The sequence below is a fragment of the Stegostoma tigrinum genome, chromosome 38, assembly GCF_030684315.1.
Source record: "Stegostoma tigrinum isolate sSteTig4 chromosome 38, sSteTig4.hap1, whole genome shotgun sequence".
Classification (NCBI taxonomy): Eukaryota; Metazoa; Chordata; class Chondrichthyes; order Orectolobiformes; family Stegostomatidae; genus Stegostoma; species Stegostoma tigrinum.
This window is the reverse complement of record NC_081391.1, coordinates 18,664,799-18,690,675: the sequence shown is the minus strand read 5'-3', so window position 1 is coordinate 18,690,675 and position 25,877 is coordinate 18,664,799. Positions and strand designations below refer to the sequence as shown.

Sequence of the window (25,877 nt, the reverse complement as noted above, 5' to 3'; positions counted from 1 at the left end):
GAATGCCTCATCGTGGGAGCAGATGCGGCGGAGGCAGAGGAATTGGGAATGGGGATGGAATTTCTGCAGGAGGGTGGGTGGGAGGAGGTGTATTCTAGGTAGCTGTGGGAGTCGGTGGGCTTGAAATGGGCATCAGTTTCTAGCTGGTTCCCTGAGATGGAGACTGAGGTGTCCAGGAAGGTGAGGGATGTGTTGGAGATGGCCCAGGTGAACTTGAGGTTGGGGTGGAAGGTGTTGGTGAAGTGGATGAACTGTTCGAGCTCCTCTGGGGAGCAAGAGGTGGTGCCAATACAGTCATCAATGTAATGGAGGAAGAGGTAGGGTTTGGGGCCGGTATAGGTGCGCAAGAGGGACTGTTCAACGTAACCTACAAAGAGGCAGGCATAGCTTCGGCCCATGCGGGTACCCATGACCGCCCCCTTTGTCTGTAGGAAGTGGGAGGAATCGAAAGAGAAGTTGTTGAGGGCGAGGATGAGTTTGGCTAGGCGGGTGAGGGTGTTGGTGGAAGGGGACTGGTCGGGCTTGTGGGACAGGACGAAGCAGAGGGCCTTGAGGCCATCTGCATGAGGAGTACAGGTGTATAGGGACTGGACGTCCATGGTGAAAATGAGATGTTGGGGGCCAGGGAATTGGAAGTTCTGGAGGAGGTGGAGGGCGTGGGTGGTGTCACGGACATAGGTAGGGAGTTCCTGGACCAAAGGGGAGAAAATGGAGTCCCGATAGGTGGAGATGAGTTCGGTGGGGCAGGAACAGGCTGAGACAATGGGTCGACTAGAGCAGGCAGGTTTGTGGATTTTGGGAAGGACAACAAGGCTGTTCTCTTGTTAAAGTGAGAGAGTGATGACTGGTGGTGGTGGACATGGGTCGCCATGCCTCCAGTGAGGGAAGAGGTTGAGAAGGAGATTCAGTCATGGTAATCTCACTCAGTGCAGGAATTGAACCCACACCACCCGCATCACTGTGTCACAAACCGACTGTCCAGCCAAACTTTGGTAAATATGGTGCAAAACAAAAACAACCCAGTTTTATTTTGTTGGGAATAATTCAGATTATTTACGTGCAAAATAAGATGTCTACACCCCTTCAATATTTTTTTAAACTGATTGTGGCAGTGTTCAGTCATTGTCCTGCTTGGCATTGAAGATATTAATGGGGAATGTTGATGCAATAATTCATAACTGCAACCATTGACAGAGGAAACGTAACTTTTTCTTTTAAAAAAGAAATGTTCCTGCATGTGGTTGCTGTTGCTACGGAAGCCACCTTCTTTTTTGTTTGCCAATCCCTAATTGTTCTTGAACTGAGTGACTTGCTAGGACAGGAGGCACATTTAGGCTAGAACAGATAAAGGTAGCAATTTTCTGTTTGGGTTGCTACATTCCAGGAAGGATGTAATTGTTCTGAATATTGTACAGTGGGAATTTACAAAAATGTTACCAGGATTTGAAAGTTTCCACTATAAGAAAAGATTAGACAGGTGAGAGTTGCTTTCCTTAGAACAAAGCAGGTTGATGGATGACTTTATTGAGGAGTACAAAAAAATGGGGAATTGGACAGAGTGGATAGGAAAAAATCTGTTTCTCTGTACAAGAGAGGCAGTTTACCAATTGGCATAATTTAAGGTAACTGATAGAAGTGTTAAAGAGACAGGAGAAAATACTCACCACCTTGAGTGAAAAAGTATTTGGAGGACACTACCCAGCCTGGTGGTTGAAACAAGAGCCCACCACTCATTAAAGAAATCTTATTCCACACTGGAAGTATTGTAATCTGCAAGTTTGTGGATTGGGTGCTGGGATATGGGCTTAGAATAGACAGCTAGCTTATTCAGCCGGCACAGGTGAGATGGGCAGTGTGACCTCTTTCACTGGCTCAAAATAAAATATAACCCAAAACTCATTTATTTTGTTGTGAAGGCAAACTGCTTAATGTTCTGAAACTAGTTTCCATTTGCCTGCATTATATTTCTATTCCATTTGAGCTATGTTTTAAAACCTAGCTCAAAGGAAAGAGTTCAGAAAATCAATGCCACAGTGTACCAGGGAGCTCTGTGAAGTTGTATTGAATTTTGTGGATTGGGTTGCCTGATGTATACCAGCATGAAAGTGTTTGCTGTCTGTGTGGAAAGAAGGGGGCAGATACCATCAAAGAATTTGCCATTTTTGACTTTTGATAGGTGCATCTGTATTTGAGCAAAAATGAGCCTGTTTGCCTTGATTGCAGATGACCTTATTTTGAAAATGGTCATTCTGTGTATCGAAAATACATTTCAGCAATCTTGAAGAACCAGCTGAGATTTTATTAGGAAGGGTTTAGAGGGATATGGACCAAACGTTAGCCTATTGTGACTAGAACGGTTTACAATATGTGGTTAACTCGGACTGAAGGGTCTGTTTCCATGCCGTATAACTCTGACTTAATCTACCTTAGGGATGTTAATGAACCAGCTGGGTTTTCACAGCAATCTGGTTGTTTAATGTTCACCGTTATTTAGACTAGGTTTATAATCAAGATTTAATAATTGAATACAGATTTCACCAGACATGTCACCAATTTGTCGCCATGTTTCCTGTTGTGACGCAGGAAGTTAGGATTGTGATGGTTCTTAAATCCAATCTTTGCCCAAGATTTTAATTAATTTGTAATCTGTCATCTTTGTGGTACCATGATCACTTTTTGATAATGCACCTTAAGAAGATATTCTAAGAAAGTTGGAGCAGAGATAGGCCATTCAATTTGACTTCTTCTAAATTCGATCATAGGATGGGGGCATCACTGGCTGGACCAGCATTTATTGTCCACCTCTAATTAACTAGAGGGCAGTTAAGGGTCAACTACATTGTCGTGTATCTAAGTCGCATGTAGGCCAGACTAGGTAAGGGTGGCAGATTTCTTTCCCTAAAGGATATTAGTAAACCAGATGAGTTTTTTTTTCCCCAAGAATCAACATTAGATGTTTGATTCCAGAATTTGAATTCAAATTCCAGCATACGTCAGTGGTGTTTGAATCCCGGTCCCCAGTGCATTACCTGGGTCTCTAGATTAATAGCCTAGCAATTTAATGCTACTAGACTATTGCCTCTCCCAAAATTGAATGCTGGAGCAGATTCAATGAGATATGGCTGATCTGATAATCCTCAACTCCTCTTTCCTGCCTTTTCCCCATAAACCTCAATTCTCTTACCAGTTAAAATTCTGTGTATCTCGGTTTTGAATATAGTTGATGGCTCAGCATTGAAGCTCTCTGCAGTAAAGAATTCCTTAGATTCACTACCCTCAGAGAAGGAATTCATCCTCATCTTTGTCTTAGGTGGGCGACCTGTCTGGCCCTAGACTCTCCTGCAAGGGGAAACAACCTGTGCAAGCCTCGACGAATCTTATTTATTTCAATAAGGCCACCTCTCCCTCTTCTAAACTCCAAATGAGTCTAGGCCAAACCTACGCAACCTCTCTCATTAGATAGTCCTTCATACCAGCCTACTGAGCCCTGTCTGACTGTCTCCAATGTCCATATATCTTTCCAAGGTAGGGAGCCCAAACCTGTTGACAGCATCCTAGCCATTGCCCGACTAATGCCTTGTATAGCTTTGACGAGTCTTCCTATTTTTATAATTAATCCAATTTTGCAATAAACACTAATATCCCATATGCCTCCCCTATTACCTTCTGCACTTGAATGCTAGTTTAAGATTTATGTATGAGCATTCCCAAGTCCCTTTGTGCTATAGCTAATGCAGTATTTCTCCATTTAAATAGCTCCTCTTCTTCTAGCTGTGATGATACACTTTAAGTGTAGTTTGGCCTGCTTTCTTTTTAAGAGATTGAACAAGAGCTAATGAGCAGTCTGTAAGAAAGTAAAATGCTTGTGAAACCTTAGGGTTTTTAAAAGTTGGAACAATAGAAGCAGTATGAATGGGTGTTGTTAAACTCTTACAGAAGGAGGATTTTTAGTCTTGTTTAGGTTTTTGTCAGAAGCTGTTAGGGTTGTGAAAAGTTGACACATCTCTTTGCAGCTGAAAGGTGGTGTTCCCACTCCCACTCTGATTTGTCTTTTGATGTTCTTTGTTTGATTGGAGAAGTATATGGCAAACAATTTGTTTTCTGAATTTGCCTTTTACCAAGGGTGTTTACAGGATGTTACCATATTGGCACAGTTAATTAGTAATAGTGACTGTATCTATTATTTTGTTAATCATTCCAATAGTTACAACTAGGTTAATTTTCTTTATTCTTTCTTGTGTTTTATGTTTCAGCTATAGCATATGAATAAATTGTTTTGCTTATCATTACATAGATTGTTCTAGATGCAATTTGATTTCAGTCATCCCCACCACCTGCCTTTTCACCCATTTTGTCATCCCCAACCTTGGCCATAATACATCCTCTTTATCCAATTCATTAATATATTAGTCATAACTATGACAGCGGCACTGATTCCAGTGGCAATTCAATAATTACAGATTCCCTGCCATCCTGAAAATGACCTTCCTGCCTCATCTCAACTCTCTCTTAGTTAGCCAATCCTTTATCCAAGCTAATTTACTTCCATCCACACTACAGATTCATGTTATTAAATAGCCTAATGTATGATACTTTATCAAATGTCTTTTAAAAATCCAAATAGGTTGCATGTATTGTTTTTCCTTTATCCATCCTGCTTGTTACCACCTCCAGAATTCTCATGTATCTGTCAGACATTTTGTGAAGCCATGCTGTCTCTTAATGGCACCCCCACAATTGCCCAGCCACATTGTGTCCTCTTATTCCTGAAACAAAACATAGCCCTCCAAGACCAAAATTAGCGTTCAGATCTGCCCACAAGATGGGCAGTTAAAGAAGCTTCAAACCAGACTTGCCTACAAAATAGGCTGAAGAGGCTGTGGCCAGCTTAGAGTTGCATGACATTAGCACCTGAGTATTTGGAATGTGGCTCTTGAGGATATCATTGAGATACCAGAGCAGGCTGTGACCCACCCCGGCTATAATTTGGGGCAATGCAGTAGGTCCTGGAATTAAATCTCATGATGACCGTGAAAGCATTATCGATTTGTTGGAAAAATCCAACTCGCTCACCAATGTCCTTTTAGGAAAGGAGGCTGCCATCCTTACTTGAGATAATGGGAACTGCAGATGCTGGAGAATTCCAAGATAATAAAATGTGAGGGTGGATGAAAACAGCAGGCCAAGCAGCATCTCAGGAGCACAAAAGCTGACGTTTCGGGCCTAGACCCTTCATCAGAGAGGGTCTCTCTGATGAAGGGAGAGGGTCTCTCTGATGAAGGGTCTAGGCCCGAAACGTCAGCTTTTGTGCTCCTGAGATGCTGCTTGGCCTGCTGAGTTCATCCAGCCTCACATTTTATTATCTTGCCATCCTTACTTGGTCTGGTGTACGTGTATTTCCAGACCCACAGCAATGTGTGGTTGATTCTCAACCGCCTCTGGGCAATTAGGAATGGGCAATAAATGCTGGCCTAGTCAATGATGCATACATCCCATGAATGATTTTTTTTTCTAAAATCCTGTTTGGTCCTCTTTGGGTCTACATCTGGTACTAGTATGGAGGCTTCAAATAGCTGGACAAAAATAACCCAAGCTTCACCCGTCATACCAATTACAAGGGTATAATTGACGGCTGATTAGAATACCAAAGAAACTTCTGAAGAATTATTAACTCAAAGAAACTAAATTGGAATTTATTTTTTCCTAATTCATTATATAAGGAAACTAGCTCACTAACAGAGTCTTCTAATTAAGTTTAGAAGTCCTTTTTTTTAATAAAAACGTATAAAAGAAAAGTCTCAGTCTGACTTTTCATTTGACTGAGAATCTGATCTGAGCAGTTACTCTTTATTTGGCTTTGACGTTAATTCAAGATACCACAGCAGACTATTATTCATTCTGAACTATCCTGTTCTTTTTAACCTGCTGTGAACAGACCACAAGAGACTTGGTAAATTATGTATATTTGTCTATCAGCCACTAAATTCCTGGAGGTAAGTGGAGAGTTTGAATATAAGGAGCATGGCATACCTCTTAATAGTGACAGTTAAAATACTAACTGCTGTCTTGCATCTTCCATTTCTCTGAATGAGGGAAATGCTTTTGTTTTTGTAAATAGAATGTTGCCATCATAAATGTAGGTGTTGGCGTTGATAATGAAGTGCTTCCAGAGAAATGATTTTTGGTATATTAATGGATAATAAGGGTGTGTCAGTTTTGAACTCTGCTATCACAACTGTGAAAAATACCCAGCAGTAAATTATTGATTTAAAGTGCTTTTAAACTAGTTGTTTTTATTTGTACAGAGAGGTTTGAACCACCCTGATGAAACATTGGTTGATTGTTAGTGGGACTGGTACTAGTCCCTGTAGAAGTTTGCCTCCGACTGGATTCAAATTCAGTGGTACCATTAATTAACTAGTTTGCAGGAACATGATTTAAATATTAATGTGCATTTTTTTAAAAACTCTGCTTACCAGAAACTAAACCTGTGTGTCTACGCATGCATGAGTGTAGTTGTGTAGACTCTTCCCAACTTGGTCAAAGCCTGAGAGCTTGCACCAACCTTCTCCAGCCTTGCACTCATTCTGGTTACCAGATAACTGAATCACAAGCTTAAATTTGAGCTGATAGTAGGTGCACAGTGAAGAGTGATGGATATCCTCTTAATAAAGTAATGGTGTGTCTTGTATCACTTGTACAAAGTTTGTACAATTGACACTGAAAACATTGTCTTTGTCTTTGTTATGGCATTCTTTGTTACTTTTTGTCAACTTTCTAACTTAATGGGAGCCCCATAAATAATAGTTGACATCACCATAACTGAAGGTTTTAGAACTACTTATTCTTATGTGTATCCTTTTTGTTATTAGATTCTAACAGTGCTGGTCAAACAGGACTAAAGATTAGATTTTCCTTGTTCAGCGAACTTGTTGGTTACACCAGTCTAGAACACTTTTTTTTTGTCCCCACCCCCAGATCCCAGTTGTTTTCCCCCCTTTTTAATGTATTCAGTTACCATGAATTAGTTAACCATCACTGTTTCCCTTTCTAACCTTTGTTGATATCCTTGAAGATATTCAATAAGTAACAAAGTTGTGGACTAACTTGGGAACCCTTTGCAGTATATTGGCACCAACCTGTGTATAGTGGATTTTGCATCATAGAAGTTCCCAACGCTTTGAAGTAAAATTGTTTTCCATAGCTTCGAGTCTAATGTTAAGACAGATGGCAGAAAGCTTCTGGTTTGACTGTCAAAAAAAAAGATTTGAAGCATTGGCAGGAACATGCCAAATACATGTTGCACTGAACTGTAAGGTAATTAGGAGCCCAAATGCTTTGTGTCTCCGTGTGTCCCTCTTTCCAGCCCTCCTTAGCTTCCAAATGCATTGAATTTAAATTCCAGTTTAAATCTCATCTTGACCTCTAGTCTGTCTACCTATTCTGTCTGTGCTACCTTCTCCAATCTTGTATTCCTTCGGTGCCTACGTTTCCCCACCTGTTCCTACCTCTGCCGTCATCCAGCAGTACCTTCAGCAGCCCAAACGTATTCTTTCGAGTACCTCCCTATATCTTTCCACATTTTTTTTTTAAAGAAACATTCTTAAATCATCTTTTTCTGTCAAACCTGTGATTACCAATTCTGTCTCTCTCCATCATTTTATGTCTGTCCTTTCATCCAGTTCCCTCCCTTTCTATACTTTGGAACTTTCCTCTCTTTATTTTAGACTGCCATACAAATGCTGAAATGGATGGCTGATGTAAATTGGCTCCATCTAACAGGAGGTAACTGTCTTTCAGGCCTGAATATGTTCTGGGATACTTTTTGAGTTCTTCCACCAGAGCTCCCTTGAGCCTCTTCTACCATTCAATGAAATCATTGGCTGATGTGTGACCTGACTCCATGTATCTGCTGTTACTTCACATTGCTTAATACCTTTTTGACTTTAAAAAAAAACTCTCCATTGCAAATTTTTTATTGATAATTGACCTAGGTTTGACTGCTGTCTGCGGAAGTAGATGTCTAAACTTTATCGTCCTTGTGTTAATTAATTGATCTACATAAACCCATGCCACCTCATGTAAACCATATAATTTCTTCTTGCAACCTCTTTAGCGAAATACAGCAGGTGATGGTACCAAAAAATATCTTCTCCTGACTTCAAAATTAGACAGACAAATAAAAGAATAGAAAGACCAGTTTAAGTCAGATGCTGAAGGATAAGAGAAGGAGGCTCCTGTGAAGCACGTTGGAATGACTAGTCGGGCTGAACAGCCTGTCATTGTGCTGTGACGATTAGAATAGCCTTGCACCTTTTAATTTTGTCTTCTGCATGCACCCCCCTGTAAAATTTAACTTGTAAGCTTGATATTGATGAATTGCTACTTGCTTATTTGTCTTGGCTTTTTTTCCTATGAGATCTTTGTGGGTGTTGTGCACTTTCCTCCCCCTCCAGCTGTGTTTCTAATTTTTTTGTTTAAGACCTGAAACCAAACCTGTTCAAAACTTTTTTTATTGTAGGTGTTTAATCAACCATGATGCCAATATTGCTGCTGTGAATAGTGATGGACAGTTGCCAGTTGACCTCGCAGAGGAGGACTACATGGAGACCCTACTGCAAGATCACATTAACAAGCAGGGTGTGTTCAAGCCTTTTGAAACTGTTACAACAATGTCTTGATGAATATATTTCATGTTAGCCATAGCTCAATGTATGATTCAGTCATGAGTTAGGAAGTTGTTGATTCGAATCTATTACTTAGCCTAATTTTCTAATCAACCTTTTCAGAGATGTTATTACTCTCTGGAGCAGGTAAATCTTGAAACATGCTCCCTCAGTCCAAGGGTAGAGATACCACCAATGCACCACAAGAGGGGTTCAAGTGTTACTCCAGCCATGTGAGCACAACACAGTAGTGAGCAAGTGTTAACACTGGAGATACCATCTCACAACTGAAACTTTTCTATCTTCCTTCTCGGGTGGGATGTAAACAATTTGGAAGAGCAGGCAAGTTCTCCCTGTGCCCTGGTGGATAGTTATCCCTTCTCCAATATATTCAGTGAAGATTCCGTTTTTCTGGTCACTTATCACCTCATTTACGGCACCTTACCATGTATAAACTGGTTGTCTCAATTCTAGAGGGGTGACTACATTTGGTATCAAATATATGTTAAAATGAAGAAAGAAATCACAAGCCTTTTGTGGGGTTGCCGGGGGAAAGAAAATACAGATGACTGGAACTGTTAAGTAGTTTCTTTCTGACCTGTTCAATGGTTTCAAAAGTAATGGACAGTAAAGCGAATGGGATGCTGCGCAAGGCGCTGTGCAAGTCTGTCTTTCCTATTCAGTTCAACTTTTCTCAGCATTGTTTTAAGTGTATGCATGATCAAGAATTGCCACTGGTTGTAAATTCTCACTCGAGTAGCCATCCTTCATAACTTGCAACACATTTGAAATTGTAGTATCCAGGTCAGTGCTCAGTCTGAAAGCAGTGGGACCTGCCCACCTTGTTAACCTGGGAATCTTGCTGGTCCCTGCTGAGTTTCAATAATAGTATTGCTTGCTGTTAAAATTTGAAAATGGGATATAGTATGGTGTTGTGACGAAAGTGTAATTTCTGCTTATCAGCATATGTTCATACACAATATCCATTACGTTTCCTGACCTACAGTGGCTGCTACTGCAGCAACACCTGCATTCTTACATAGTTGGGGTTGAGTTGTGAATTGTAAAATAGTGTAATTTCATAACACATATATTGGCTTAACACACTTGTCAATGTTCTCATTTCACTGCGTTTTGAAATGGCACTGCATTGCTGTGCTGTATTAAACTTATTTATGTCCTCTATTTGTGTTTGCAGTGTTAGAAAGTTCCTGTTTTTATTTTTTTGTAGGGATTGATGTGGAATCTGCAAGACGCGAGGAGGAGGAGTTGATGCTGCAGCATGCCAGACAATGGTTAAACAGTGGGAAGATTGAAGAGGTATCCCACCCAAAATCTGGTGCCAATGCTCTCCACGTCGCTGCTGCCAAAGGCTACATCGAAGTGATGAGGCAAGTATAATTCTGTTTTGTCCTGTGTGAATAAAATCCTCCTACCAGGGCAAGGAAGTTTGAATTGTGGTCTCTGCAAGGCAAGCTGTTTTGGGCAAGGGTGTTGTAAAGGCACTACCTTTGTCCTCTGAGCCCTTCAGCTCGGGAAGAAGAATTGCATATTCACTTAATGCGTAATTAGTGTGGAAAAGTGACCTTGAGGGCTGGACCAGGTTGTGTTATGATGTCTGCTTAGCTGAGTAGTTAAAACAGAGGGTTGTGCGTTCAAGCCCCATGTTGGATTATAGCTCAATACACCAGCTGAACATGTTACATTCCTACAAGTATAGTCACTGTCCAACATGAAGGCTGAGATGTTTAAAGAGAAGCCCCCTCTGCATGGATATGAGATTGTGTGTGCAAAAGGACTTCTGTGGTCACCTATCTAATGGTCACTGTATGTCAAAGTAATCGTGGATTCCTTTACTGTCACCTGCAAGGTGGACCCTGCTTTCATAAATACAACTTGCTTTATTATTCTACTTCTGAGGTGAGGTGTATTTTACTTTAACCAGGGCTTTCAGATTTGAAACTGTCTGAAGCTGCGTGGCAGGAAAATTAGATACATCATTGTGTTGATGTTGCCATTGCATTGCTGTCTTCATTTTAAATGTTTGTAGTATATGGTCCTCGTTCAGTGAGAAGTAACATATGTCAGCAACACCTGACACAAGCAACACAAGAAAATGTTTTATAGTACATCAAAACAAGCACTGAGAGCAAATCCTGTATGCCATCACTGGTGCCCCCATCAGTTGTTGAGTGTATTTAGTTCAAATGACTACCTATTCAGAAAGTCCTTGGTGATCCACTTGAAAATTTGTCACTTTCTAATGCTGGGAGAGAAAAATGACCTGTGCTTACAAGATAATTCTGAGGACTTGTTGCCAAGTTCAGAGAATCATAGGATTCCAGAATGTGGAAGTAGGCTATTCAGCCCATCAAATCCACGCTGACCCTCCGAAGAGCATCCCACCAAGACCCATCCCCTATCCTCGCATTTCCCATGGCTAACCCACAGCCTGCACAACACCCCCAGACACCTATTGGGCAGTTTAGCATGGCCAGTCCACCCAATCTGCACCTTTTGGACTGTGGGAGGAAACCTGTGGAAGGTTTAGCAGAGATCGTCAGAACAGAAGGGTTTTGATACAGTAGCTAGAAAAATTGAGATGGCCTAATGGTATTATTAGTAGACTAGTAATCTGGAGTCCCAGATAATGTTTTGGGGGCCTGAGTTCAAATCCTGTCACAGCAGATGGTGAAGTTTGAGGTAAAAATCCGGAATTAAGAATCCAATGATCATAAAGCCAATCTGGTTCAATAATCTCCTTTTTTAGGGTAGGCAACTGCTGTCCTTACCTGGTCTGGCCTACACATGACTCTAGACCCACAGCAATAGTGTTGACTTTTAACTGTCCTCTGGACGATCCTTGGAATGAAATTTAAAAAAAAACTATATCTGAAAATCTTTGGCCTTTTGCTTTACCATATCCTTGAGGAACCTGGCAAGACCATAAGAGCAGAAGGAAGCCTTTGATTTTCATTCTGTGAATGAGAAGCTCCAGCTGAAGAATCTTTCATCACTTGTTTTCCCTGTTCAGAGTGTTCATTGAATCCCCACAGTGTGGAAACAGGCCCTTCGGCCCAACAAGTCAACGCTGACCCTCAGCATCCCACCTAGTCCCATCTCCCTTTGACCCCTCCGAATTTAGTTGTTGGATCATATATATTTTTGGAAGAAGTTCACTGAATAAGTACTTACCATCTGTGATGATTCACTTTAATGATGAAGTTACCTCCATTTTGACCAGTGCAGTTTAATTGCAGGCTGCTCCTTCAGGCAGGGTTCAGTGTCCATGCACAAGACAAAGATGGCTGGACACCATTGCATGCTGCTGCACACTGGGGAATGGAAGAATCCTGTAGGCTTCTTGTGGAACATTTCTGTGACATGGAAGCATTAAATAATTCAGTAAGTTTATGACGTAATGGAAAAAAATGTTTGTTTTTGTAACTTCTGGAAAATAAGGGCAAAAAAATCAAAACTTGTAAGATATTTGTTTGTTTCTTTGGAGAATTTTTTTATCCACAATGTGACTGAGTTCAATTTAGCTGCTTTCCAATCACTATGGTTATATCAAGAAAGATCATATAGGAATTCCCATATACTAAGCACTCAACCCATTCAATCTGTTGCAGCTACACAGAAAATTGGACATGCAAGGGCTAATTCAATCTGCTCCTTCATTCTCTGCAAAAGAAAAGGCAGAAAGTGGCAAGCTTGATTAATTTTACACTAACTCCTGGGAATTGAGAAATTTACTTGAAAGGTTTCACATATGCAGCCCCAAGCCAAATTGACTTACGAAAAAGGTGGGAGGGACCTTGACCAGTCCAGTGTTTAAAAGCTAATAGATATAGAATGTTTCATCCCAAGTATAGGAGTTGAGAGGTCATGTTGTGGCTGTACAGGACCATAACGCCATTTCTGGAATATTACGTTCAATTCTGGCCTAGGAGGGATGTTGTGAAACCTGAAAGGGTCCAGAAAATATTTACAAAGAAGTTGCCAGGGTTGGAACTATAGGCAGAGACTAATAGCCTGAGGCTGTTTTCCCTGGAGCGTCGGAGGCTAAGGCGTGCCCTTACAGAGGTTTAAAATCATGAGGGGAGGATGGATTGGTGAATAGCCAAGGCCTTTTCCCCAGGGTAGGGGAGTCCAGAACTAGAAGGCATAGTTTGGAGATGAGGAGAAAGGTCTCTTTTAAATCTAAGGGTCAACATTTTCACACAGAAGGTAGTGCATGCATGGAATGTGCTGCCAAAGGAAGTGGTGGAGGCTAGTGCGGTTACAACATTTAAAGCGCATCTAGGTGGGTATATGAATAGGAAGGGTTAGGGGTTAAACGAGCAAAAAGATGGCAAATGAGATTAGGTTAATTTAGGATAACTGGTCAGCATGGGTCAGTTTGACCAAAGGGTCTGTTTACATGCTACATAGCTCTCTGACTCTATGAAAGTGTACTTAAAAAATTGGGTGGGAAAAAATATTGAATTTTATCAAAATTTGGTATTAATCTAATCATCTTCACCCGGTTGTATGAGGAATAAATTGTTGCCTGAGCAGATAATGTGTTCAGGCTGGTTGATGATTGTAACAACTAGAATTGGCATGAATTAAAGGTTCTTTTTCTTGGTAGGGCCAGACGCCGTTTGATGTTGCAGATGAGGACATTTTAGGATTGCTTGAGGACCTGCAGAAGAAACAAGATGATGTGAGTGTTGCGTTTCATTTCCTATATTTCACTAAATGTATATGTACTTAAAAATTCTGTCACAATTCCTGCTATCAAATTTTATACTCTTGAATTTCTCTTTCCAGATTTTTAATTACATTTGTGTCTTTACCAAATGCACAACCTGAACTCCAGGTTCCCGGCTTTGGGAGATCTGTGTCTCTTTTTTGGTAACTGACATTTCTAATTCCAAAATAAGGGTTCAAACAAAACTTTTCAAAAGAAAATCTTTTCGAGTTGCATAATTAAAATTAACACAACTCAAATGTCTTCATCTGACTGTTCATTCTTTCCTACAGTAGTAAACCTAAAATGTTTCAATTGCTCTCAATTCTTTTGAGCTTGAATTTGGCTATGTTTTTGAAAAGAAATGAGAGCTGATTGTAGGTTATTTACTTTGAGCATGGGTCATTGATGTTGCCATTTAACAGTTTCTGATCAGTTTTTATTTTGAAAACTGTATGAAAACCTCTAAGTTTTGTACTTCACATTTAACTTGCAGTGTTTGTCCTGGTGTCATAAAGTGACAACAGTAAAGGGAGCCCTCAAGTGATGAACACTCCATACTTACACATGCAATCTCATACAAGAGTGTTATTTTAAAGTCCAAGATACAAATGTTTCCTGCATTTACAAACCTTTATATTGTTTTGCAACGTGTTCCAACCTGTGTACAAATTGACTTGCAAACAGACTCTGGAATGGAACCTGCTCGCAACCCAGAGATTGCCTGTGTAATGACTTCATACCTGTTATGGCTCTGTACGTTGGAAATATGTAACTTAGGACATGATGACTTAAGCAGTTTCCATTATGGAGATTTTTCATCATCCTGTTCAGGTGTGTTGTGACACCCCACCAGTAGGTAGGACTTGAATGCAGGTCTTAAAGCTCCGAGAGAGGGACACTATCATTACACCACAGGAACCCCAACATTTCCATTGTAATGCAGATACTAAAATTTATAACAGAATGCATTACATTACCTTTAAAATGGAAATTGAAATTCATCTGCACCTTGTACCCTACTGCACCCAAAGATTACACTTAGATTCCAAATATCATGAGATTGACAAGTATTTAAAACTAATAGGTTTCCTGTCAGAATACAGTGCAAACTTCCCTAGTGTTATTTTGTTAAGGCAATGATTAGTTGAAAATGTTTTACAATTTGTTTGTGGCATGTGAGCATTGTTGGCAAGGCCAGCATTTATTGCCCATTCCTAAAGGTCCTTGACAAAGTAGCTGCCTTCATAAACTGCTACAGTCCATATGGTGCATGTCTACTTCTGGTTGAGAGTAAGTTTTAAGAATTAATTTGTGACAATAAAGGCGTGGTGATACAGTTGTAGGTCAGGATGGTGTGTGGTGTGGAGAGGAACTTGCAGGAGGTGGTGTTCCCATTATCTTTCCGCCCTTGGGTCTGGATGGCAGAGCTCATGGGTATGGAAGCTGATATGAAAGAAGCTTGGCAAATTACTGAATGGTACTTACAGCAGCTGCTGTATTGATGAAGGTGGATGGGTTGTCAATATAAGCAGAGACAACAAGGTGTAGAGCTGGATGAACACAGCAGGCCAAGCAGCATCAGAGGAGCAAGAAGGCTGACGTTTCGGGCCTAGACTCCTCTTTAGAAAATGAACAGGGGTCTATGCCCGAAACGACAGCCTTCCTGCTCCTCTGATGCTGCTTGGCCTGCTGTGTTCATCCAGCTCTACACCTTGTTATCTCAGATTCTCCAGCATCTGCAGTTCCTACTATCTCTGTCAATATAAGCAGTCTGTTTTATTCTAGATGGTATCAAGCTTTTTGAAACTGTAATTATCCAGGCAAGTGGATAGTATTCATCACACTTCTGACTTCTGCATTTAGGTGATGGACCGGCTTTGGGAGTATAGAGATTAGTTACTCTGACCAGCCCCTGACACATTTACTTATGGCTCATTTGAGTTTCTAGTTCATGGTAACTGCCAGTATGGTTTTTGAAAGGAGATTCAGTAATAGTAATCCTGTTGGCTAGATTAAGTGAGGAGTTGACAGGCCTCGTCTTGAGTTTGAGGAGTTAGTAATCCCTCTCCTAATTGCTCCCCGGTTATGGTGGAAGCGCATACTCCTGAACATGGTATAAAGATAAGGCCCAAATAATGAATCTTATGGCTGTTGCCTGACTGTTGAAAACAGTATAGATAAAGATAGCAGGCACTGTCCAAACAATAATAGTCGTCTAGGAATTGGTGATTTCAGGAGAATTACTGAAGAGAAGTAATGAAACTTCTTCACAGATGAAGAAAGAAAACTGTTTGCTTTTATTTCCTACTTCTTTGTGTCCCATTTTTTAATCAGCACAACTTAAAAATTATCAGTGCAGCAAATTGAGAACTTGGAGCATTTACAACACAATTGAGTATTTGGTTTGCGTTCTTCTATTAACACAGCTGAGGACCGAAAAAGAAGAGAAGATGAAAAGAGCCATTATTGAAACCTCTATACAGCAACAACAGCCGCCGCCGGCTAAACCCAGGAAGTAAGGAATCTCCGCACTAAATACAGGCTAATTTTGTGATTACAAAATCCGTTGTCACAGCAGTTATTGACTTTCATACATTTCAACAATGCTTACTGATTTTGTAATGCAGAATTTTGACCACCATTGGGACAGGTGCGGTGTCCATCCCAAATGAGATTCACCCTATGAACATTGCAAACTTGAGACAATGGACAGCAAATTTCCCTCAGGCTGCTGAAGGAAGTTTCGATTTTTATTTTCCATTAGTGACTCACCTGTGAATTATGCTTATTTGCCACTTATTAATTTGCGCTATGCTGGATGAGAACAATGACTTCACTACAGTTGTAGTAATTGACTATAACAGATAGGAGCAAAGTTAAGCTGAATAGCCTATGAGTTTGCTCTGTCATTCAATGAGATCAAGACTGAACTGCTAATCCTCAACTCCACTTTCTTGACTTTTTTTGCCCCATGACCCTTGATTCCCTTGCTGATTTGCGTTTATTTGAGGCAGATTTTTAATGACTCAGCCTGAACAGCCCATTGTGGCAAAGATTACCACAAATTCATTACCTCGAAGTGAAAATGTTCTGTTCATTGTCTTAAATAGACAAGATTGTTCAGATTATGTGCCGTGATCCTGGACACTCTCGCAGGGAGGAACAACCCCCTCTACGCCTACCCTGTCAAGCCTCCTAAGATGTCCTTATTGAAATATAAGATTATTTCTTTTATCTAAACTCCAGCAAGTGCAAGTATAATTACTGGGCTTGCCTCCTCATAAGGAAATCCTTCCATATCTGGGGCTAACCTAATTAACCATTTCTTGGACTGCCTCTGGTGCCAATTTTTTAAGGGGACCGGAATGCTTCACAGTATTCCACCTGTGGTCCGACTCATGCCTTGATTGAGTAAGGCTTCCCTATTTTTATACTCCAGTCTTTTAATACCTCCAGTGCATCCATTATCTCTGTAACTACATCCTTTAATATCATAGGATGCAATCCATCAGGTCCAGAAAACTATCGGCTATTAGCCCAAACAGTTTTAGTAATTGTTTTTCCTTTGGTGATAACTATTGTTTATTTCTCTCCACCTTTTGCCTCTTGATTTATTACTTTTTTAAAGAATGTTGGTATCCTGTATCATGAAGTCTGTGAAATATTTGTTCAACTGTTTTGCCATTTCCAGGTTCAATATTACTTTCTCAGCTGCATTCTCAATGGTGCCTCTGTTTGCTTTGGTTCCTCTCACTTCCTCCTTTCTAATATAGTGAAAGAAGCTCTTACTGTCCTTTTTGTTTTGTTTTTAATGTTATTTGCAAGTTTTAGCCTCAACTTTTCATTTTCTCCTTCTTGTGCCTTTGGTCATGTTTTGTTGGCTTTTAAAACTTTCATTTCTTATCGTTGACCACTAATACTTTCACATTGTATCGTTTTTCCTTTTTTGTTTGATACTATGCTTAATTTGCTTTATCCGTGGTTGGTTTATCCCCTTCCTCACTGGAATGTAAGTTATGAATGACTAGAGGTGGGTGGGTAGTGTTCTCTCAGGTCAGCTATAATCATATTGTTTAACTCCTCCAGTGAGTCAGATGGTGAAGGCAGCATGTAACTGATGTAGAAAGATCAGATGACTATTATTCACAAATGCCAAATTAAACTTTTTGCTTGGTGGCACAGAACTTAAATATTGCTGACAAGAGGTGAGTTGTTGAAGTGTTATCTTCCGCCACTTTTTATATATCCTATATCCTGTAGCTTGCTGTGCTGTCTCCATGGCAACAGTTTAATGAGTCAGAGTTGATTTGCCAACCAATCAGCCCCCTTTTTCCCTTGTATGACTTGTTGCAATTCTTTGAAATATTACATTCTTGTATTGTCCTGATGAGTGCAAAACAAAATACTTTGGCAACACCTCTCTCCTTTCAGCAATATGCCAAATTAATTGATCCCTGCAGAGGCAGTATTCTTGGATGGTCGGGGTTCTACAGTGTATTTTTCTGCTGCTAAGCCCAAACTGATCATTTCCCCACTTTTTTCTTTGCTGGAAAACGTATACGTGAACTTTGGTTTTAACAGAGGGATTGAGGACCAAGAAAAATAGGACATCAAAGCAAAATTTCATAACCTACAAAGGTGATATGATTGTAAAATAAGTTATTGTTCTCATAATTTAAAACCACCAATGTATAAATCAGTCAGTCACTGAGATTTTTAATCAGCCTGTCCAGGCATGTTTTAGCGCATATCTGGGGCAAGTGGAACTTGAATCTGGACATTCTGGCCCAGATATAAGGACACTACCACTTCACCACAAAAAGAGTCCTTAGCAGTCAGTTTATACTGGCCATAAATTAATTCATATTTGCATTATTGGCATGGACTTGTTTGGTTGCATGAATTCCTTCTGTGTTGTAATGACTGAGTCATTAACTGGCAACTTTTGATGGTGACATTATCGTCCTAAGTGCTCAGTGTTATTTTCAACGGAACAATCTGTGATTATTCACTAGTTTTTTGCTTGATTTGAGTGCACTGAATAGAAAAGCAACCACAAGTAAATAACACCTTGTTAATGTTCAATTATCTTTTATGTACTTAACTCCTCCAAATGGCATGGGGTTACAGTTCATACTGAGCACTGATGCAGTTTAACTGAAATTAGTTACAGCATGCTGTGTAGTTTATTCAATTTTGGTCCACAACATTCAGCACAAATTCTTACTATATACTGCAGTGGTGCAATGAACTTCCAGCAGCCTTTGTATTGAATAGGGAGAATTGTTTTCACATGAACCTATCCATTGTAAGAAATGGTGGGGTGGAGAGGGGTGGTGGGGGACTGAACTAGCAAACATTGTAGAACAGGAAATCAAAGCAGGTTTTAAAATAAAGACTGGGTCAATCGCTAATGAAAGAGCAAGGTGTTAAGCTTTTAGTTTGAGAATTGCAGTAAGAAAACCTGTTGGGAGGCTTTAAAGATATTGTTGAGCTACTAGTTTTAGTCAACATGGTACTGCTAAAGGGTACAAATATCTAGAGCAATTGCAGTAGTGCAATATGCTAGCTTATATTAAAAACTGATTTAAGTTAGTTGAACTAATTTCTGTTTATTTCAAAGCAAAGTAATGCAACATCAAAGTACAAGACTGTGTTTGCAGGTGGACCTGTTTCTGGATAGTTTATTATTTGGCAGTGTTACATTGTTCCCATTGTGGATTAGTTATAGGTCTGTTTTCCTTTAGAGCAGGGTAGGTTTAGTGGCAGGCATGATTAAGATGTGTAAAATTTTATGTGGCGCATAGATTGGAGAGACAGCAAAGAACTTTTACCCTGGTGGTGTGATCAATGACCAGGTGGCATCGATTTAAGGGGCAGGAGATTTAAAGAAGAACTTTTTTTTTCCCAAGAGGGTAGTGATTATCTGGAACTTGCTGCCTGTAAGGGTGGTAGAGCAGAAACCCTTACAACGTTAGAAAGTATTTAGGTGTGCACTTGTATATCAAGACTTGCAAAGCTATTGGCAAAATACTAGAAAATGAGATTAGAATAGTTAGATAGTTGTTTTTAACCAGCACAGACTTGATAGACTGAAGTCCCTGTTTTTGTGCTGCAAACATCTGTGAGTACAAAGGTTTTTGGCTTCGATCCTTTTTCTAATTCTGTCTGCATTGTACCAGGAGCTCTGTGTGCAGGATGAGCAGCAAAGAGAAGATTTCAGTGCAAGATCTATCAAAGGAGCGTAAGACCTTGGAAACCTTGCCTTTGGATGAAAGCAAGAAAGAGGAATCCAGCAGTTCAAGTTCAGAAACTGAGGAGGCATCCGAATCTGATTCAGAGTGTGAAACTGGTAATGACAATTTAATTTTTTTGGGGAGGAGAAACAAATATTTGCCTATTTCCTAGCACCTTTCCTAAAAATAAGGATCAAAATGATATGATTGAGCACATTTCATTTTCAATTTGAGTAAAATCTACTTTGATATAATCAAGCCATTTGTGCTATTGGAGAAATACATCTCCGTCTCGAATAAATAAGGATGGTGAATAGGTGTTTATCTAATTTAAAGCCATTTAGTACGTGGCACAAACATAAAGTTTTATGGTATTCTTGTTGTAGAAATGACCTGCCACATTGTTTTCAAACTAGGTAGCATAGTTTTGGAGTTTGGGGTTGCCATCTTAAGATAGAGATGAAGAGGCACACTTTTTTTAACCTCAGTTGTGCAACTCTGGAACCTTGCACCTCATTTGTGGAACCTCAATTATTAAACATTTTTAAAGGTGGGGATAGATGGATTCTTGTTAGGTTAAGGCATAGAAAGGAATGTGGAATTTCAAGTGCAAGCAGATCAGCCACGATCTTACTGAATGTTGGAACGGACTCAATGAGTCAAATGGTCATCTTCTATTCCTATTTATATGCATCAATTGTTCTTTGTTGCTGAACAGAATTTCCTTTCATTTTTGCACAGAAAGGAACAAGAAACCAGTCCTCAGTAACAATACCAATAGCTTGAATGGTACTGGAGCAATCCCTCTAGCACCTCCTGTAACCCTTGCACCATCAAATCTGAAGGTAAGAGTGTTGAATGATGACTTTGCTGCAGTGCTGAACTAAGTTTCTGTGTTCAGATACAAATTACGGCAACTGATGAGTTGGGGGATATACTTCAGCAGGTCTGGCAGCATCTGTGGAGGAGAAAACAGTTAATGTTTCGGGTCCGGTGACCCTTCCTCAGAACTGATAGTGGCTGGGAAAACGTCAGTTTGTATGTAGAAAATAGGGAGGTTGGTGGGGTAGGGAGTAAACGATAGGATAGAGCCCAAAGACAGAGAGAGACAGTTGGATAGACAAAGGAGTTCTGGATGTAAGTTTGCTCACTGAGCTGGAAGGTTGGTTTTTAGACGTTTCGTCACCATTCTGGGTAACATCATCAGTGAGCCTCTGACAAAGACAAAGGAGTTGCTAACTATCAGGCTGGGAGGGTGAGTAGTTGTTAATGGGGACTGTTAGTGACTAACAGTCATGGGACATGGGAGAGTTCAGGCCCTAAAATTATTGAACTCAATGTTGAGTCCAAAGGGCTGTAGGGTACCCAAGTGGAAAATGAGGTGTTGTTCCTCCAGCTTGCATTGGACTTCATTGGGACACTGTAGCAAGCCAGAGATGGAGATGTTGGCCAGGGAACAGGGTGGTGCATTGAAGTGGCAGGCAACAGGTAGTTCAGGTAATTTTTGCAAGCAGAACATAGATGTTCTGTGAAGCAATTGCCAAGTCTACCCCTCTATTCTCCAACGTAGAGGAGACCACATTGTGAGCCCCGTATGTAATAGACTAGATTCTTGGAAGTGCAGGTGAAGCAACACTTCACCTGAAAGGTATGTTTGGGCCTTTGAATTCTGGGGAGGGAGGAGGTAAATGTGCAGGTGTTGCACCTTTGCCAGTTATAGGGAAAGGTGCTGTAGGGCTGTGGGAGGTGTTGGGAGTGAAGGAAGTGGAGGGAACGGCCCCTTCAGAAGGTGGACAAGGGAGGGGAGGGGAATTTGTGTCTGGTGTTGGCATCTTGCTGGAGTTGGCAGAAATGGCGTCTGATCATCTGGATGTGGATTCTGGTGGGATGGTAGGTGAGAATAAGGGGAACCCTGTCGCTGTTGCGGGAGGGAAGAGAAGGGGTGAGGGCAGAAGTGCAGGAGATGGGTTGGACCCAATTTGAGGGCAAGAACATTAGATACTGGCACTAGTGAAAGCGTGAGTTGGGGTTCTAGCAGTACACACACTGATGGATGGGATTGTGAAGGTGGGAGTAGGTGATGTTTGTAGTAGTGTACTTAAGCTGACCTTGGAGTCAAGTTGGACATCCAAGGCCACAAACAACTGTCTCAGCCTGAGGTGGTAATTAGGAAGCAATTGCTACAGAAGAAGCAGTGCTTGTGGGTATGTGTCAAAGATAGTAGCTTTGGTCAGTCTAGGCCAACAACACAGGTTGGTGAGGCAGAGCTAGCGGGTTTCAGTGTACATGTGAAACCTGGTGAAGAAAAAGAATCAGGATTATCTTTGTATTGAAGAATGACCCTGGAGTGGTGGGTGTTTTTTTTTGACAGGGCCCAAGTGTTTGGCATGGTGTGCTAGATTTGGCAATTGCTAAACCATTTGTACCCCGTTTAAAGGAGAGCTACCTGGGATTGAACAGGGTGGAAGAAAGTAACGATTTTACGGGAGAGACATGGATGCCTAAAGCCCAGACAAGGGATGATGTTAAAGCTGCAAAGGTCAGGGTAAGGCAGATTCTATGTAGTACTAACAGAATACAGTGTGAAACTAGATTTAATAACTGAACCAAACCTAAAATACATTTAACAAATAGGTCACAGACCATTGTTTGTAGTGAGGGCAAAATAACCAGAGTAGCATGTGTATAAAGAGGCAGCAGAAAGCTGAAATGTGGGCAGGTTTGGACCTTTAACTATCTATCTATTTCTTGTGTCTCCTGTGCAAAGAGGGTAGGATGCATTAGTGAAGACACCTCAAACACTAAGTGCTGTTGAAACTTCTGCATGCAGGCAGGAAGGTTAACTTGAAAATGCCGGATGTAAGGAGCAGGAAATATTGCAGGAAGTGTTGGTGTTTATTTGGCAGCTTGGAATGTCAAATAAACCCCATTAGCATCACAATTGTGTGCAGTTGATAAAGGATGAAGTATAAGTGGAAAAGAGCAAGATAAAGCACTTCAGTGTTTTTGCAACCTCAGGTAGTGGGTGTATGCTGCCTGGCATGTAGCATGTCACTGACCTGAATGTGAAAAGCTTTGCAGACTAAAGCCATTTTGGTTATTTATAGCTGTGTAATTTTGTGTTTTGCCACTGTGAACACTCTGCTCAATCAGAACAGGGTTGCATTTGCAGTACATTGCTCAATTTTCAGTGATGACGTTGTGCTGCACAGTTTGCTTATTAACACAGAGGAGTCACATTCACTTGTTTTACGTTGAATTGCTAATGGAAGATGGCGGAGGGGCTAGTATTGGTTGCAGCTGTGGGATCACTCTCTTTATGGCCTCCTACCTCATTTGATTTTTAGCCCAACCCTCCATGTTATTTGGTATTGAGTGATGCAAAGCAAAATTTCTCTTCTTCTTGGGAACTTTTTTGTTTTCAGTTGCACACCCTCCTTTCCATTAGGTACTGCAGTCAATTGGTAACATTGCTTTCTGTACTTGAGCTGCTGTAATGGGCATTTGGACTTCTAAATAGAGAGTTAGAATTCATATTCTCTTCAGTAACAATCCCCCATCCATTAAATCCTAAAGCCACAACAAATAATGAAAACATTAATCTCCTAGATTGTTAAATTGGGACAAGAAAACAGGTAGATGCTAGCAACAGAACCTTTTTACAAAATAACTGATGCTTGCTTCGACGTTAACAACAGTCACTCTAAATACAGCTTCCAGATTGGAGAAGCCATAGCTAATGCATTTCCATAGTATATTCCTAAAGCTAGAATATTCAAACTGCATCACATCTTGTTCTCAGATTTAAATTTGACAATTGACACAGTGCCATGAACACAATCGTCCACTGCATTTTTCCCATATGGCTTCCAGACAAGTCCTGATTGCTTGCTTTCATTTGTGGTTGGCATGGTGGCTCAGTGGTTAGCACTGCTGCCTCGCAGTGCCAGGGACCTGGATTTGATCCCACCCTCGGGGTGACTGTGTGGAGTTTGTACGTTTTTCTTGTGTCTGCTTGAGTTTTCTCTGGGTTCTCTGGTTTCCTTGCACAGTCCAAAAATGTGCTGATTAGGCTGCTTGGAGACAATAAGGACTGCAGGTGTCAGTGTCTATAGGTGTGAGAGTAGAAAAGCACAGCAAGTCAGACAGCATCAGAGGAGCAGGAAAGTCAGTGTAGCTATTCCAGCCTCTCGCCTGTAGATGGCAGATTAGGTGGATTGGCCATGCTAAATTGCCCAAAGCATCCAGGGATGTGTAGGCTTAGTGGATTACCATGGGAAATGCAGGGTTACAGGAATAGGGTGGGGGGTGGGTCTGGTGAAATGCTGTTCAGATGGTCAATGGGGACTTGATGAGACGAATGGCCTAATCCCACACTGTAGGCTTTCTATATGATTCTGTGAACATCTGCAACATTTCAAATTCTTTTGCAAGTATTTCATTACTTCAGTGATTGCAAACTTCTGTAGTTTCTACTTAGCTGAGTGTTTGTTTTGTTTTTCTTTTTAAGGGGCTTGAAACTGTTCCTTCTCATTTTGCAGCCTCTGTCTCCCTGTCCTGTCACCTCCCCCACTCCCCACTGCTTGTCCCTTTGCAACCTAACCCCCTTGCCCACCGTTCTCCAGTGCCCCCCCCTGTCCCTTTGATCTAACTCCACCCCCAACTTCAGGCTGACTTGCTGTATCTCCCTGCCTCCTCCATATCTATTTCACTAGCCCCCTCGTGCCTCCTGGTGCAGCTTAGAGTGGAAGAAAAAGTCCGCGGCTATACTGGTTTGGTAAAGCTAGCCAGCTGCCTGCAAAATGCTGGAGCTGTGTCTGCGAGTAGGTGCTGAAATTCAACTTCCCAAATCCAGGGGAGTATAAACCCAGGAAAGGCAAGGTTACTACTGGAATGAGCAGTTGAGGCCATATCTGGGGTGATTTATGAGAGGATTCCAAAAGAGAAGAATTCGAATACCCTGTCAAGTTTTAATGAGATTCTGACCCATGGCATCACAACATCCAGGGTGACTGAGAACTCCCTGGATCTGACTTGATTTGCGATTTGATGTGATCTCTAGGGTGTTTGCCTGTATTTTGTCTGTGTATATTTACTGCCAATTAACTCTGTTAGAGTATGAGTTCTTTTTGTCTATATATCTCTTCTAACCTTGTATAAAAGAGGTTATTGTGTGTTCAAACAATGGCATTTTGTAGTTATAGCCTCTTAGTAAGTACATGTGACCTCACTGGCTACTTTTCCAAACAAAACGTTACTGGTCTCTTAGCTATTTAATAGCTGATTTTGTGGTCTAGTCTGGGATAGTAACAGCTGTTTCATTTTTAACAGTAGTCGAATCTCTGCAAGCCCACAGTCCATGCCACATTAATAGCTTTATAATACTTGGATTTTCAATATATGTTGCTCTGGCTTCCTTCAAAACAAAGACAATTTAGTCCATTTAAAATGAAACAGCTGGACAACTTCTTAAAAAGCACCACTGCATTCTTGAGTGTGTAGTGATTGGTAATAAGTACATCCTTGCTTACATCCTCCAGGAAAAGGGAAAAATAGCCATTAGTACTTAATGTTCCTGACTTCGAGCAGCAGCATGCATAGGGTGACATCAGCTCAAACCAGTAACTTGTGAATGTAGACTCCTAAACATTTGCAGTACAGATGAATGCTGTTTTTTGGTTATTGTACCTACATCGGTTAACAAAGATCTGTCTACACTGATCCATTTTTCACATTTTTGGTCTGCAACTTTGACTATGTGAAAACCTAAACTCTGCTTAAGTGTTACAAGAGTTTGACTCGAACATCCTTTCAGGCAGTGGGTTCTCAGCCACCACGCGCCTCTGAGAAAACATTTCTCCTTTATTCCCTACAAAGGGGAAAAGTGCGTTCCTATCCAGTGTTCCCTTATAATCTTATACACCTCTGTCAAAACACCCCTCAACCTTTGCAGCTCCAAGGAAACCCACTCCAGTCTATACCCTCTCTAGACCAGGCAGCTTTCTGGTAAATCTTCTCTACGCCGTCCTCTAGTGCATTCACATCCTTCCTATAATGTGATGGCCAGGACTCCACATGGATATATGCTACAAATTGTCAGCAAAGATAACACTGGATTGTTGGTTGGGAAATTAGTCCTCCACTCCCTAAACTGTGGTAAATTGACCTAAAAGCAGCTCTTAAAAACATGATACTAAAATAAGTGTCGGTAACTGAGTCCCAGTTACTTGACATAAA

General features: G+C 40.8%; 1 protein-coding gene across 2 annotated transcripts in view; it reads left to right on the top strand.

Annotated features, from left to right (window-relative positions):
* The window catches only part of LOC125447265 (protein phosphatase 1 regulatory subunit 12C-like), a 72,595-nt gene that overhangs the window by 9,119 nt on the left and 37,599 nt on the right, over positions 1-25,877 (top strand). Inside the window, exons 3-10 of one of the 2 annotated variants that reach the window (XM_059640562.1) lie at positions 8,522-8,640; positions 9,898-10,057; positions 11,927-12,071; positions 13,300-13,374; positions 15,831-15,919; positions 19,587-19,756; positions 20,382-20,485; positions 22,012-22,185. In XM_059640562.1, the coding sequence (XP_059496545.1) occupies positions 8,522-8,640; positions 9,898-10,057; positions 11,927-12,071; positions 13,300-13,374; positions 15,831-15,919; positions 19,587-19,756; positions 20,382-20,485; positions 22,012-22,185 (1,036 nt within the window). The remainder of the gene's footprint in view (positions 1-8,521; positions 8,641-9,897; positions 10,058-11,926; positions 12,072-13,299; positions 13,375-15,830; positions 15,920-19,586; positions 19,757-20,381; positions 20,486-22,011; positions 22,186-25,877) is intronic. The other variant, XM_048521552.2, reaches the window with a different exon arrangement.